Below are 14245 nucleotides of genomic sequence, written 5' to 3'. Positions count from 1 at the left end.
CCAAATAGTGAAATAGGTTTCTCCTTGGTGTGAAATTATCTTCCACTTCTAAGATGAGCATCATCCTTCCTATTCCCTCTTTCCCAATATTTTTGTTTATCTGGGTGAATGTTAGAGTTTTCCCAACTTAAGCAGCTCATTTAAACATAAGTGTTACTTGCTACAATGAAAATTTTGACTTTGTTTTTTGTTGTTTTTTTTTTCCTGATTATTTTCTGGCTCTCCCAATTTTCTGATGCTGCAGTTGCAAACATACTGTGGCGAGAGGAAGGTACTGCAGTAAAGTTCTTTCGTTGTAGTGATAATGTGCTTGTCTGCTTTAATAACTCCATAATGGGCCATTCTCCACTGATTGCCACTAACTCTATCAACTTGCACAGTTATCAGATTAAGTACAGACCAGTGACTTAAAAGATAAGCTATTCCAATAAGAAATATCATGCCAGGGATAAGTCCTGTAGATAACTTTGGATGTTTTTTGTACTGTAATGGGCGACCATAAAATATATAAAAATGAGAATTTTGTATAAACTGCTGCCAAGGAAGTAGCCAGAGATTCTCAAGAAGCATTAGTAATTGTACAAGTATCAAAATCACTCAACAATTGCCATAACTGAACAAAGTAAGGCATAAATTCAAGGCACCTGCCTTTTTAAGCAAGCAATTCAAGCTTTTCCTCCTCAGTGCATGTATTGATGTTTACTAGAAAAGAACAAAAATAAAAATTGTGTTCCTGTCTGTTAGGCAAAAAAGGAGGAAGTAAAACCTGCTTTTTTTTTTCTTTCTGTCCTTTAAATCAATGCAGGGTAAAGGTTGCCCATTTCTCCTTGTTTTAATTGGCAGTTAAGATCTCTCGTTTGATCAAATTTATAGCGTGCCCTGCACAAGGTCAACATCTGTGTATCTTGGAGGCTGATTTGGAGGAGAAGCCTCCTAAGCAGCTAATTGACTCGAACACAGTATCCAGGCCCTGGAAGTGGGGCTGGATTTGCCTTTGCTTGCGCCGCAGCGGTGCAGGAGCGTGCGGCTCTACGCGAGCAAGCGGCCGTGGGCACCCTGGGGCTGCCCGAGTGTGCCCACCCCGATGGGAAGAAACATCCTGGGCTGAAATAGGGTTTAGAATCTGCCCTTTGCGTGCAGGGTCCTTGCTGACCTGCTCCTGGAGAAGCAGGATTTGAAGAACCACTAAAATTAGTTGCAGAAAGTCTTGTTACAGTTCCCTAAGCAATATGGAATTGCTGTTTAGCAACTTTGCACGTTTTAAATACATGGGTAATTAACTGGCAGAACACGGGCAGGAAAAGCAGATTTACCACTGATGTTCTTAAAAATAAGTGCATATCTTTAGAACAGGATTATTCTCCTCTCTGTATTGTTATATACTATTTGATCAGCACAATCCTTTGACACAAAGAACCCGCTGAACAAATGCTATAGCATGTGAAACCTTGGCACAAAAAAAAGCTGGGGGAGAGGGATGGTATTCTTGTTTTTACATTTCAATATATTCAATTTTTAGAACAAAAATTTTCTGTAAAAATATTAACAAATGGATTGGTAGACTTGAGCTCCTTTAAAATGATCACATCTTTGTGCCTGCAAGGTTTGTAATAACTAAAGCTATTAGTAAAAATGCATATTATAAAAAGTTATATTGCATAAAACAGGCTTCTGCTGCCAGTACAATTTTTTATGCCGTAGTTGGTCATTTTAAAATTCAGTCTATCAGTCTGACCTGAAAACTTCTCACAGACGTGCGCGACTAAAATCTCAGGCAATGAGTGCACATAGTGGGGCCAGCAGCTACGCGCTCCTGGAAGCACAGGCAATGTGTAGGCAACATGCAGACTGGTTTTTAGGCATATGCATTTTGTGCTGAGAAAACTATGGGCAGCCCCTGTGCGATGCCAGGCTTGCTTAATGCCAGTGTTCTTTTCTAAGCCAGGGCTGCTTGCTTGCTCCCTGGCTAAAGGGAGTGATTGGTGCCAACAGGCAAGCATCAATTACATAAATGTACACATGTAAAAAAATGAAAGCCTGTCTGATACCAAATATAGGTACTAAAATGCTTCCATACTTCCATGCAATTTGATTAAACTGAGGAAAATTGTTGAAGCCTCTGAAGATCAGAGGCCAGTGCCAGTGTGCAGCGTTGCCCTTTGGTCTCAAAGTGAGAGCCAAAAACTCTTGTTGTGAGCTCTCCTCCTGGATCCAGCCATGATCCAGCAAGTGTCTGTAATTGAATCTATTGACGAAAGGAAAAAAAAAAAAAAAAGAAAAAGAAAAAACCTAGAGCCAAACTTCCTCTCGAGTGGTTAAAATAAGAAATCTTATGTTCAGAAGACCTCCCTGTGCATTAGTTTTATTCTTAAGCATGTGTTTGATAAGCTGTGAGGTGGATTTTTTGTTGTTTTTTTGTTTGTTTGTTTGTTTCTTAGAAATAGCTGGGCCATCCATCCTGAAATGTCCCTAATTACAAAGGGGAGGAAAAAGAAGAAAACCCTGTCCGTAGTCAGCCTGCTCTGAAGCTAGTCCCTGCTTGACTAGTAAAAATTGTGAATGCTACCACTGGCTGGTGGCCTATGTAGCTGCTAGCTTAAGTAGTGAAAAACCTGCTTTGTTTAAAAATTGAGAAGATTACTGACTGCAAGAGCATTTTAATGTAATACATTAAAACGAGGGTATCTTCAATATATGAATACTATGAGGGATTCCTGCCTTATTTTAAGTCATCAGCACAATTTCTACTGTATAACAAGTAATGTAACTTGCCAAGTCACTCACTCTAACTCTCCAGAGGTGAAATCATTACTAAAGTGTTTTTGAGATTAATTAAATCAAGGACAACTAAATTCTGAAATGTGCGCTCATATTGTAATCAGCTCATCAGATAAAATCGCACTACTACCATGCATGAAAATATTACTGAGCATCTTCACAATTGTCAGAATTTATTGCCTGCCTGTTTCCACTGCATAAGATTAAGGAACTTTTTATTCAAGAAAATATGTGCACTCATTCCAGTCAGGGTCAAATTCCGCTCTCCGCTCTGTATCCTCAGTTCCCCCGGAGGCCGGAGGGAGCTGAGTGTATACTGGGAGTGTGGATTTTGGTCCATTCTGCCCAAGTGTGATGTTTTAACACTATGTTCGTAAAAAAAAAAAAAAAAAAAAGTTAGTGCTGAGGCAGGAAAAGGGTAGTTCTGAGGGGGAATTGGGTAGATTTTGCTACATGCATGATCCTTCCCCGTGGCATCGCATCCAAGGATCACAGCTCCTGTCTCCACCTGATGCCCTAACTGGGGTATTTCGGGGTATGGTTGAGAGAGACCCAACTTGAATGTTGTCAGCACAACCAATAGCTCTTACTGACAAGCTGCCCTCAAGCCATCTATTTGGCACAGAAAAGGGTTGGTTTTTTGTTTAGTCCCAAATTTTCCAAAAGGCATTTATCAAATTGTATGTTTTTTTGCCATAAAGCTTTCCTGGGTGATTTAGGCCTTAATCCTGCAGATACTTAACACTGGCACAAGCTCAGCGGGCGTGAGCCTGATTTGTGCCCTTGCCCCAGGGAACGTGGTTTTCCAGGGGGGAGCAGGTTGCTAATTCCCTGTTACGGCCTCACTATGGAGCGCTGGCAGACGCCTCCCCAGTCCCAGGACCCGGCATGGCGATGGTCTTTGCAAACATTCACTGCTGGTGCAATGTAAAAAAACAAATAAGTCACACTTGAATCTTTCCAACTGGAGTGTTGGGAAAAGATCCCCACCATTTCCTCAAGATCTTCCATTGCCACATTTGCATGTAGCTGAAGAAGAGCTATATTCAGTGTTGGGAGGCATTTCTGCTAGGCAGAAATGGGAAAATGTGATCTGAGAGTGCCGCAGCAACAGGCAGTTTTCCAAATCTCCTGGAATGCCCCAGTTGGATCAATGAGTGCTGTTGTGATGCTGAAGTATTCCACATTTGTGAATTACAGTTTGCAAAATTTCAAAAATGTATTTGTTTTGGTGGCTGTGCTTTAGTCCATCTGATGGTTTAGGGAATACATAAGCTTTCGTTAATGGAACGTATTTTACTTCATTGCTTCCAGTTTCAAAAAAAAGTCAGGCTAATGGAACAGCTTTCAGATTATTTTTAGCTAAAGTTTGTGTCTCACTTTTCAAATGATTAGCTAACTATTTTTAATGAAATCATAGGAGGGGGGAAAAAGCTGTAAAGTGACAAGGCTCAAATGTCATATAGGGGCTTCTTTTATTCACTTATGCGCATGGTATACATGTGCAAGTCCAGGAGATGTTTACTTGTGTGCAGCTGCTTCCACCAAGGCAATGCATTTTTGAACCTGTCTGTACCTCCTCACTCCTCAAAGCCCTTGTTACATGAAACTTGACTTTGTGAATGCACCGACTGCATCCGAACAACCAACTTTTATGTAAGGTGGATTTTGTTTGTTGGGGGAAGAGGGGTAATTGCTCTTTAAAAAGCCCAAACCATTCAGGATGCATGCAAAAAAATCCCTTGTTGTCTTGCCTTTTCTCCCCCCTTCAAGGCCTCAGCGTTGGGAACGTGTTCTACGTCTTCTCCGACGACGGGATCACAGTCCTTCAGCCCAACGAATGCGAAATCCGGAGGCACATCCGGCCGGAGGAGAGGATTTTCACCAGTTATGTAAGTCCTGTGCCCTGCCGTGTTCGCGTCATTCATCATCCGTGTTCATGTAAAGATGATCCTGCAAAAACCCTGAAGAGGAACATTTCCCTCGAGCGTGCGTCCAGCAGAGCAAAGACCTTGTGGATGCTCAGGAGATGCAGATACAGAAATGGAGAGAGTCCCAACCTTTCCTTGCCAGGGCTGGTTCATCCCTGCTGCCGGGTGACATCCTTGTAGCGTGTCTTGGTCACAAGGAGGCCGGGAGCAGCGGGATGTTCCTAGGTGACCACAGAGGTCTGGCATTGCTGGATTTTAGGCTCCTTAGTCTCCAGGTGATGCCATAAGGTGAGAGTGCTGCCAGGTCCAGCTCTTCTCAGCTGTCAGACCAACCTTAGTCTGTACTCTGGAGATGCCACCGGCCACAGGGAGACTTTATCTTCATCTGCCTCCAGGTCGCTACTGTCAGAGGAACCTTTTGCTACAGTCACTGGAGCTTGGTGGCCTTCACATTGCACTGCTGGGGGTGGTCTTCTTGGAAATTAAGAGAACTGCACATTACAGTCCTGTCGAGGATGACTATTAACATCCTACAGGGAATTTGATTGCAAGGGCAAAACATATGCAGAGCTTTCCCTGCTAGGGTTATTCTCATGCCCACAAGTTTTAGCCAGGCTGTGCAGAACAGTCAATAGTGAGTAGTAAATTCCTCACAGCTGCTGCCTGGCCCCTGCTGCTGCTGGCTTCTTGCGTGAAGGATGGAGCTTTCTTTCTGATCTTGAGAAACAGTCCCCAGGCTCAATACCTGCTAACACAGGGCTGGAGCAGGGGTAGGTGCTGATGCCTCATCTGCAAGCACCTGAACATGGGAAGAGAGGTAGTTTCCCGAGCATCAGGCCCTCGCACCATGGGCAAGGATCCCCCAGTGACTCCGCTCTGTATCACTTAAATCTCAATAAATTTGCGGTTAATATTCTTTCCCCCATGGGAGTATTTTAATATATCTTACTGGAAATCCAGCCTGCAATCCTCACCCTGAGGTTAGTACTTGGCACAGATTTATTATTAAACTGTCTTTCCGCTGTCGCTTCTCCAAGGCGGGCGCCTCGTGTTTCATTTCCAAAGAGGGGTAAATATTGCTAAGGTGGTTCAGGGAAAAGGCGCAGGAGAAAGGGCACGGGAAGAAAGGAGAGCAGCATGGCAGTGGCCAAAGGGGACTTTGCTGTCATTATTCGACTGCCTTTCTGAGACACCTCTGACAGTTTCCAGCAGACATCACAGGGGCTTTTGCCCCCAAAAGCTCTGCAGCTGCACTCACCATGGGTCACGATGCCCTTCGTCAAAGTGCCCCAGCTCCTCAGGGTACCAGCAAGCCCCCGCTGAAGCTCATCCCGGGCTTGTGCAGGATTCAGCAGTGAAGTGTCAGGCACAAGTGTCAGCCTCAGGCAGCTGTAAGCAAGATTTTGCCCAAAAGATGCCGTTCCTTTTGTACAGGGAAGTCCCTGTGTTGCAGTAAGAGCCTGTAGGATCCTATTGCCCTTTCCTAGGGCACAAGAACCTTGAAGAAAGCTTTTCTGGAACAAAAATGATCAAGAGTCACAGGAAAACTATAAAGCTGTAGTTCAATCAATGTAAATCACTGTATTTTCAAAGTGCAGAGTTATATTTCTATTGCTAATATAGGCTAACAGCGTTGTAGGTCTTGTCATTCCAGGGCATGCTTCAAAAGTAGATCCATGGACTGTGGGCTTACTAAAATTCAATGCAAGTCTGCAGCAGGGTCAGCTGTTTAATGTCATTAGGTCAAGCCAAGCTGCAGTGTGGCACCTAAAAAAATAATTCTTTCATATTTTCTAGGAAAAAAAGAAATCATCCTAATAGAATCACTGTGGATTTTTTCCTGTGGTTTCCTAGGGTAAACTTCTTGCTGCTTCAAGCCTTGACTTGCAGAAATTAAACAACTTCTCCTTTTCCTTTTTACCCCCTCAGGAAGAGATCTGCCCCAGAGGTGAAGGGGAGGATGCTCAATCCTGCCTCTGGGCTTCTGCGGTGAATGTCAGAGACAAGTACATCTATGCAGCACAGCCGAAGCAGAACAGAGTCGTGATCATCGATACCCAGTTGCAGAAAGCAATGCAGGTACTCGCTGGGGAAGCTCTTTATTCAAGATTGGCGAAAGGCTTTGATACAGGGGAAATAAAGTAGCTTTTTGCCCAGCAAATCTGCTGACCTCACTCCTAAGCTGCATTGTTTCCACCCACAAAGCAGCACTGTGTCATTTGCTATTCTGTAACCTCGCTGTCCAAAAAATCTCCTTTCCGGGTGATTATCGTAGTCTCGGGAATGCGCCTGCAGTCAGGCTGGCAGCTATCTTGATAAAATAACGCTAGAACAAATTTCTAACTTATACTCACTGAGCCACTGCCTGACCTCGGTTGTAAGCAGGTTGGGAAGAATGGGCTTCTCTAGGAATAATTCAAGCAGAAATTGGCCCCCGATCTACTGGCCATAAGTAAGAGTGCAATGGAGTAATGTTTGGGCAGAAAAGCAAGGCCAGCAGCTAGATTACCCATTCCTGGTGCTATCCCAGCTGATTTGAAGCTGATTGTGCAAAGCTGGGTGCAGTAGCAATACCTGGTAATGACTGCAGCAAATTCATATTCATCATGCTCCTATGTGACAGCCAGGTCAATGAGTAATTTTTTTTTTTTTTGAAGTCCTTGGATGTTGACCCATTACCAGCCAAATTGCATTATGACAAGTCCCACGATCAAGTGTGGGTGCTTAGCTGGGGTGACATGCAGAAGTCCTCGCCAACACTGCAGGTGAGTCCCCAGGTACCCAGGGATTTTACCCTTTCTTTACTTTGCATTACAGGCAGCAAACTGGTGGCAGGTTGATCACAAGTAATCACCAGCATTTAATGATCTGGGCATAAAGCTGTGCTTTAATTAGCATATCGAGGGCGTTCTATTCATCCCTCACCCGTCCATCCTCCTATATTTTTCCTGCTGTTTAATTTCATTTTGAGCAATGCGTGTGCTGCAGGCTGGCAGCAGGACAGTGCTCTTGCCGTGGTCTGGTTTGTTTTAAGGCCGGTGACATAGCCAAGGACCATAAAGCCACAGGGCAAGGGCCAGCAGCCGGCTGCGAGCAGCACATTTGTGCAGCCCACGTTGAAACCAAGGGGGTCCAAAGCAGAGGGTACTGCTGGGCTGCAGGGAGCATCCTCGCTGTGCAGAAATGAGCCACTCACTGTTCCTACTGCCAGGATCTCAGCAGAGCTCTAGTTGGCCTCACCAAAAACGCACTCAGCATAAGCGTGAGTTAAGAGCAACGTCCGTGTTCACTCGGACATTACGATGACCCACAGTTCTTCCATCTGCAAGGAGTTTGGTGGCATTATACATAAAGAGCAGCATAAAAGGTGAAGTTTCCCATCTTGCTTTGGATCAATAGCCTGGCACCCACCAGGCAGGTTCATGCAGGAGACATCTGAGTTTCTGCTGAAGGTTGCTTCATGTTTGGCTTCAGCTCTGCCCATTTTGTCATTAGTCTCCCAAGAACCCTTGTCCTCTTCTGGGAACACCCATGCAGGATGATGCAGGAGAGTTCTTCTTCTCGGAGGAAAACACTAATTTTGAGCACAGAAGAAGGTGGTTTGCCCACCGCTTCTGAAAATTATGTGTTATGAAGTAAAAAGGAGAAGTACTTGGAAGTATTCTGCAAGTCCCACTTTGCATCCCAAATAAAAAAATAATCTCTCAAGGACGCGAAAGGAGCACAAACAGCAACAACAAAGCCTCAAGGACAAGCTGCCCGTCGCGCGTCCGTGGCACTTTCTGGGCCGGTGCCTGCGAGCTCCCTGGGGCACAGCCCCGCGCCTGCCTTCAGACATCAGCATTAACTCCCCGCTCCACGTTGTCCTGCGGGATTTGCTGCTGTTGGCACCACGGACTCGCCGGCTGCCTGCTTTAAGCCTCTAATTGGACATTTTGCTGCTGCTGAGAAAGCAGAGCTGGTCTGATCCATGAAAAAATACCCATCTGCGCCAGCGACTTTCTGGTATTTGCTGCTATTTTGGACCCGTGTAAGACCTGTGAATATTTGCCGTAAAGATTTGCTGCCGGTGGTGTATCAGCGTGTTCCCTAGCGGGGCTGTGAAGGACAGCTGGGCTGTGCCATGCAGGCTTCCTCACCTGAAAACCTACAGCTCCAGAGGTTAAATATTCAATTTTTATAGATATTTAATACTAATAATATATATTGTTATTTAATTTAATGCTAACAAAGCAGATAGAAGTTTTGGAGGCAGCTCACCTCCCAGCAGCTTACGCCGTTTCTGAGATGCGGACAACGAGACGAAACAGACCCTTTACCCTTTCCCACTTAATTTTCCCACCCAGCTATAAGAGCTGTAATTAAAAGAGAGCTGGGGCAAGCCAGTGGCTGTTGAGAGGCACCCCAGGTTCACCTTCCTTGCAAATCCTGCCATGGATGTTGCTCAGAATTTCCACCTGCTCCTTAGGAACTGGGGATTTATCGGGCAGAGGGGGCTGGTGCTGAGCCCTTGGTCGCTGATGGGAGGCTGATGTTCAGCCCTGTCCCTGGCTCCAGGAAGATGCTGTGCAAGGATGGGCGTTTTTCTTGGGCAATTTAAATTGGAAGAAACCCAAGCCGCATAAGTAGAAGGTCTTTTCCTGCAAGGGAAGGCTGCAAGCTCCAACAGCCATTGATGCACGTCACGCTCACCAAAGAGCCCCACGAACGGACTCAGGGCCGTGCGAACCGTTGCAGTCTTTAACATTTTAATTATTGAGGAAGCCCTGCTCTGCTTTTGCCAGAGCTGCGCAGGGCCGGCAGAGCCGGGTTTCCCTGCTGCCCCGGGCCCGTGCGGAGGGCAGGGAGCCAAGCGCCTTTCCCGCTCCGCATGGATCTTGTCTGGTTCTGCTGATGGGCAAACGATGCTTCTCCTGGAGAGGGATAATCAACCGCTGCGACGTCGCGCTCAAGCCTTCTGGCTGGCAAATTGCTGCTGTGCGCTTAAGTGAGATAAATATATATGACCACAAAATAAATGTTTATTTGGGACAGTGAGGAATAAGTTAGGGTGGGTTTCGTGTTGTTCCCCCTGTGCTTGCCTGGCACACGCTGAGCCGCAGGCAGTATTTATTGGTGCGCCTTCTCCAAGACCGCCAAACCAACCGATGCTTTGAAGTCATTAATCAGTTGGAATCTGCTCCATCCCGGGAAGATTGCTCTGCTGCTGTTCCATAACCTGTATTTACCTTCCTGCCTTCCTCCCGTGCTTGACTGTGCTTGTTCATTATAGGTAATACCGGAGGCAAGCGCCGGGGAGGAGCAGCACGTTGTCCGCACACCATTTGAAGGAGTGGATGATTTTTTTATACCCCCGACAAATCTCATTATTAATCACGTCAGGTAAGAAATGGTATGGATGAGTAGCAGCCATGGTCATGTTGTGCTTTTCCCATGCATAATCCTAAGGACCTTTGCAAATGTTAATGAATGAGCAGGGGGACCAACCAAGTACTGCTATGGCTGTCCAGCCCTGGCACGGGTGAAGGACCTCTGGGGATACCCCTGGGATGAATTGGTTGGAAAATCGGGCTTCCTTGCCTCAAAACCCACATTTTGAGTCTGGACAGAAACCTGTATCGCCAGTTTATTGCCTAAGAGGTAAAAGCTTCATCCATTGGAAACAGACAGTGGGGCTCTCCTGCATGTCCCCAGCCCTTCGCTTGCTCAAGCGAGGCTTTGAGGAAGATTTGAGCAGGAAATGGTGTGTGCATTGAAGAAAAAAAAAAAAAAAGTCACTGCTTTGAACCATCGGTCTTGGAGGCTAATGTGATGTAGGAGTTAATGAGATCGTATAACTGCCACGCTAATAACTCGGAGTGATAGTGACTGCTTCCCAGCAGGAACAGGGAGCCTCCCATTAACATTATCAAAATTGATGGTAACTACACAGCAATTTATACTGTTCTTACCATGTTATAACATAACAACCATTTAATCATCTGCCACCACTACATGTTAGTTTAGATAAGTCAGTTTAACACTCCAAGAATTGTGTCCAGACCTTCCAACATCAAGCAAAGGTTCCCTGCACTGAACACCCAGGATAAGGGGTGGTGCTTAAATGATTAGGAGTGGAATTTGATCCAAAAGAAATCACTCTGCTTCCTGAAACACAAAATAATGAGGCACACTTCATGGCTGTCATTCCTAATTTTTCCCAACCTCATTTTTCCAGTGAGCTTTCAAAATATTGTTATGAGTAATAGTCAGGCTAGGTAGTAGATGACTGTGCTGAATGCTAAACCCTAAGATGAGGACGGATGAGCTGGGTTCAAAGACAGGAAGGTAGAGCAATTGAATTTTTTTTTGTCATTCTTTTATTACCTTTTGCTCCGATATGATTAATCGGCTGTATACAGGTGATCTTCCCTGAGGAATATTAAACGTAGATAATTGTCTGCAGTTTTCCATGTGCAAAACAGCGAATGCTGAGCCTAATTTCCTATTTCATTTGTTTGGGGCCAGATCTTTGTCAGTTCTATCTCACCCTCGGCATAGGAAAATAATTGCTCACGGTCTAATGAGACTTACTGAGATCATGTTCTAAATCCTTCACTCAGAAACAATAAACAGTGATACCAACATTTCCCTGGTTTCACAGGAACCAGGTGAATATTTAAGCAAATACCTTCCCAGAGCCAAGAAATATTTGCATGCAAATGTTCCTGCGTACGTATTCCAGCTGCCTGTTATTTCAGATGGATATCTAGAAATGTATCCGTTTTTATTAGTTCCCAGGGTAGATTGTTATCTATTAAAACCTTTCTAAGTGCGAGGTTTTCATTGAGGTTGCAGATACAGATTTCGTGTGAGCGTTGCACCTCTCTGCAGCTGCGTGCACATAATACATCTCCTGACCCACTTTTTTTAGAAAGTTTACGATAAGAGCCTGTTTTTTAACTTGTTCAGGCATTTGGGCTAGTATTAAGGAAGTCTTGAGGAAAAAAAAAAAAAGCTGTAAGCAAAAGCAGTTTTTAAAGTGTACTTAAAATGCATTCATCCAGGAGAAATACAAGTGTCATATCCAATTTCGCTTCACACAGTGCACTACAAATCTCCACTGCAGATATTTTGTGAAGTCTCTAATGGATGTGAGTATAATGGGAAAATAAAAGGCTTAGCCCAGTGATTTTCATGGGATCATACACTACAGTGGCTTGTGCTTTAGAAGTGAAATCATTGAGTGTTTCATTGACAGATGGATTAAGGGTAAAGAAATAAACCCAGTGTTTTAAGCAAAATATATATACCATCTGCATGCAGGCACATTGTCCTCCACATTTCATAGAGGAGTTTTATATCTTCCAGGGAAGAGCTGCAAAACGAAACACTGACTTCATTTCCTTCTCTGTGCATTGAATGGATGAGAAGGTAGTCAACGTAAAATTGGTTTTCAGAAGTCAGTGTCAGTGACCTGTGAATCGTAGGGAACGCCAACAGGCTATTTCTATGGGCTCCCTTTCAAATTAAGTAGAAACATTTCTTGGCTGCTCTTGACCTTTCTGTGTGCTCAGTAAAGGTCAGATGTGCTGCAGCATGTACCTTTTACCGAACATTTGTTCTCTGCCCACTGTTGCCTGGCCACTCTCGAGGCAGAAAGCAAAGGTCCGTTGCCTTCAGTGCTGGTCATGTTCCTCTGGAGATACGTGTGTCTCTGGGGGTGGTGGCGCCAGGCCGAGCAAGCCCTGGTGTGTGCCCAGGGATGGTAACAGCCCTCAGGTCCCACAGGCAGTGAGTGTGCATGAGAGCTGCCCCAGAGGCTCTCTGGTAGGAGAGGAGGTTGGATGTGTTGATCTATAGTCACAAATTACATTTGCAGCTTGAAGTTCCTTTGTACCCCCTCTTAAAACCTGGCCAGGTATGCTTTATTTTGAATGATTTTCTATTCCCAGATTGAAAGTCTTGAATGTATGTTGAGCTATACCTCTCTCAAATGGAAACGGATCCAGTGCAGCCTCAGTCAACACTGGTCTACCACAAACCCAAACCCTGGTAGCATTTCCATTGTAACTTGGTCTTCTCACTACAAAAAAACTTCTGGTTATTTCAATACCCACACACGTACTGAAGCTGCAGGATCAGCTTGCTAATTTTAACTGAAATAGTAACTCCTTTTAGCACTTTCAGGAGGTCTCCCCACTTGTGCACAAAACCAATAGGACAGAACCGGCTGCTCGTGCCAACTTCTGTCTTTTTGTGAGCATCATCGTGTGCCCTCAATATCACGTTTTCTGTTTCAGATTTGGCTTCCTCTTTCCCAAATCGAAATCCGCAGTTCACAAGATCGACCTGGAAACCGTGACCCACCTCAAGACTCTGGACCTCAGGAGCTCCGGGTGCGTGCCAAAGGCCATGGCTTACACCCACCTGGGCGGCTACTTCTTTGTGCAGTGCCACCGACGCACGTCCTCGGTGTCCCAGCTCATCATCGACAGCGTCACCGACTCCGTCGTCGGCCCCAACGGCGATGTCTCGGGCACCCCTCACATTTCACCGGACGGCCGCTATTTGGTCAGCGCGGATGAAGACAGCGGTAGGATCAAAGTCCAGGCTATAACTGTCCGAGGGGAAATCAAGTTGATTTACGACTTACAAACAAACGTGCACGTATCAGATCTGACATTTCAACCCTCCTTCACTGAAGGCAATCAGTACTATATATATGCTACTTCACATTTGCAAACAGATGTGCTTTTTGTAGAGCTGTCAACAGGCAAAATGAATGTACTGAAGAATTTAAAGGACCCTATCACATCCAAAGACTGGCCCTGGAGCAGCTACAACAGAATTATGAAAGACAGTGGGTTGTTTGGACAGTATCTCATTACACCAGCTAAAGATTCACTGTTTGTTATTAATGGGAGACAAAACACATTACGCTGTGAGGTTTCAGGTATAAGGAGGGGTAACACAGTGGTCTGGGTTGGAGAAGTATGAAAGGGCAATAAGAGTAGCACCTGCAGCAGGCAAGTACCGGTTGGACCTTTACACTGCAACAAATGAGCAGTAGCATTGTATATTTTTACACTGGGGGAAAAAAAAAAACAAAACAAAAAAATCCTGTATAGCCTTCATGGTACAACACTGGTCTACTTGCAAGTTTTATAATATAAAGTACGCTCTGCTGATAGGAAGCAGTTTTGAAGGGATATTTCTTATTTGGGGGTTCTGATTTGCAGTGATGAGAAAAATGCGGGGAAGTGAATGATATCTCCACTGAGATATTGTATAAGCCACGAAACCTAGCGATTCTCTAGAACAAAACAGCTTTTGAGTTTCTGTCTGGATCAGTTCTCATGTTATGTTCAAAGCCATCGGTTTTTCTTTCCCTTTTGGCGGGTCCCAGATGCAGGGGGCCCATGGAAGCAAAGACTCCAGAGAATACCCACCCAGAGGGGAACTAAGCATCATGGAGAGCAGTTTTCAAACCATGGAGATGTGATAGGGAGGTCTAATGGAAAAGTTTCCTCTGCAGGCTGGCTATGGCAGGATCC

General features: G+C 45.0%; 1 protein-coding gene across 2 annotated transcripts in view; it reads left to right on the top strand.

The window, feature by feature from the left end:
* The window catches only part of FSTL4 (follistatin like 4), a 154268-nt gene extending 140235 nt beyond the window's left edge, over window positions 1-14033 (top strand). Inside the window, exons 10-15 of one of the 2 annotated variants that reach the window (XM_088536940.1) lie at window positions 245-271; window positions 4552-4670; window positions 6639-6788; window positions 7367-7474; window positions 9982-10091; window positions 12992-14033. In XM_088536940.1, coding sequence (XP_088393066.1) covers window positions 245-271; window positions 4552-4670; window positions 6639-6788; window positions 7367-7474; window positions 9982-10091; window positions 12992-13688 — 1211 coding nt within the window. In that variant the 3' untranslated portion in view covers window positions 13689-14033. The remainder of the gene's footprint in view (window positions 1-244; window positions 272-4551; window positions 4671-6638; window positions 6789-7366; window positions 7475-9981; window positions 10092-12991) is intronic. The other variant, XM_088536941.1, reaches the window with a different exon arrangement.
* The last annotated feature ends 212 nt before the right edge of the window (window positions 14034-14245 follow it).

The sequence above is a fragment of the Tinamus guttatus genome, unplaced genomic scaffold (genome assembly GCF_059628265.1).
Source record: "Tinamus guttatus ecotype Peru unplaced genomic scaffold, ASM5962826v1 Tinamus_guttatus_pri_ptg000710l, whole genome shotgun sequence".
Taxonomy (NCBI): Eukaryota; Metazoa; Chordata; class Aves; order Tinamiformes; family Tinamidae; genus Tinamus; species Tinamus guttatus.
The sequence above is the reverse complement of the archived record's forward strand: the minus strand, read 5'-3'. Positions and strand labels throughout refer to the sequence as shown.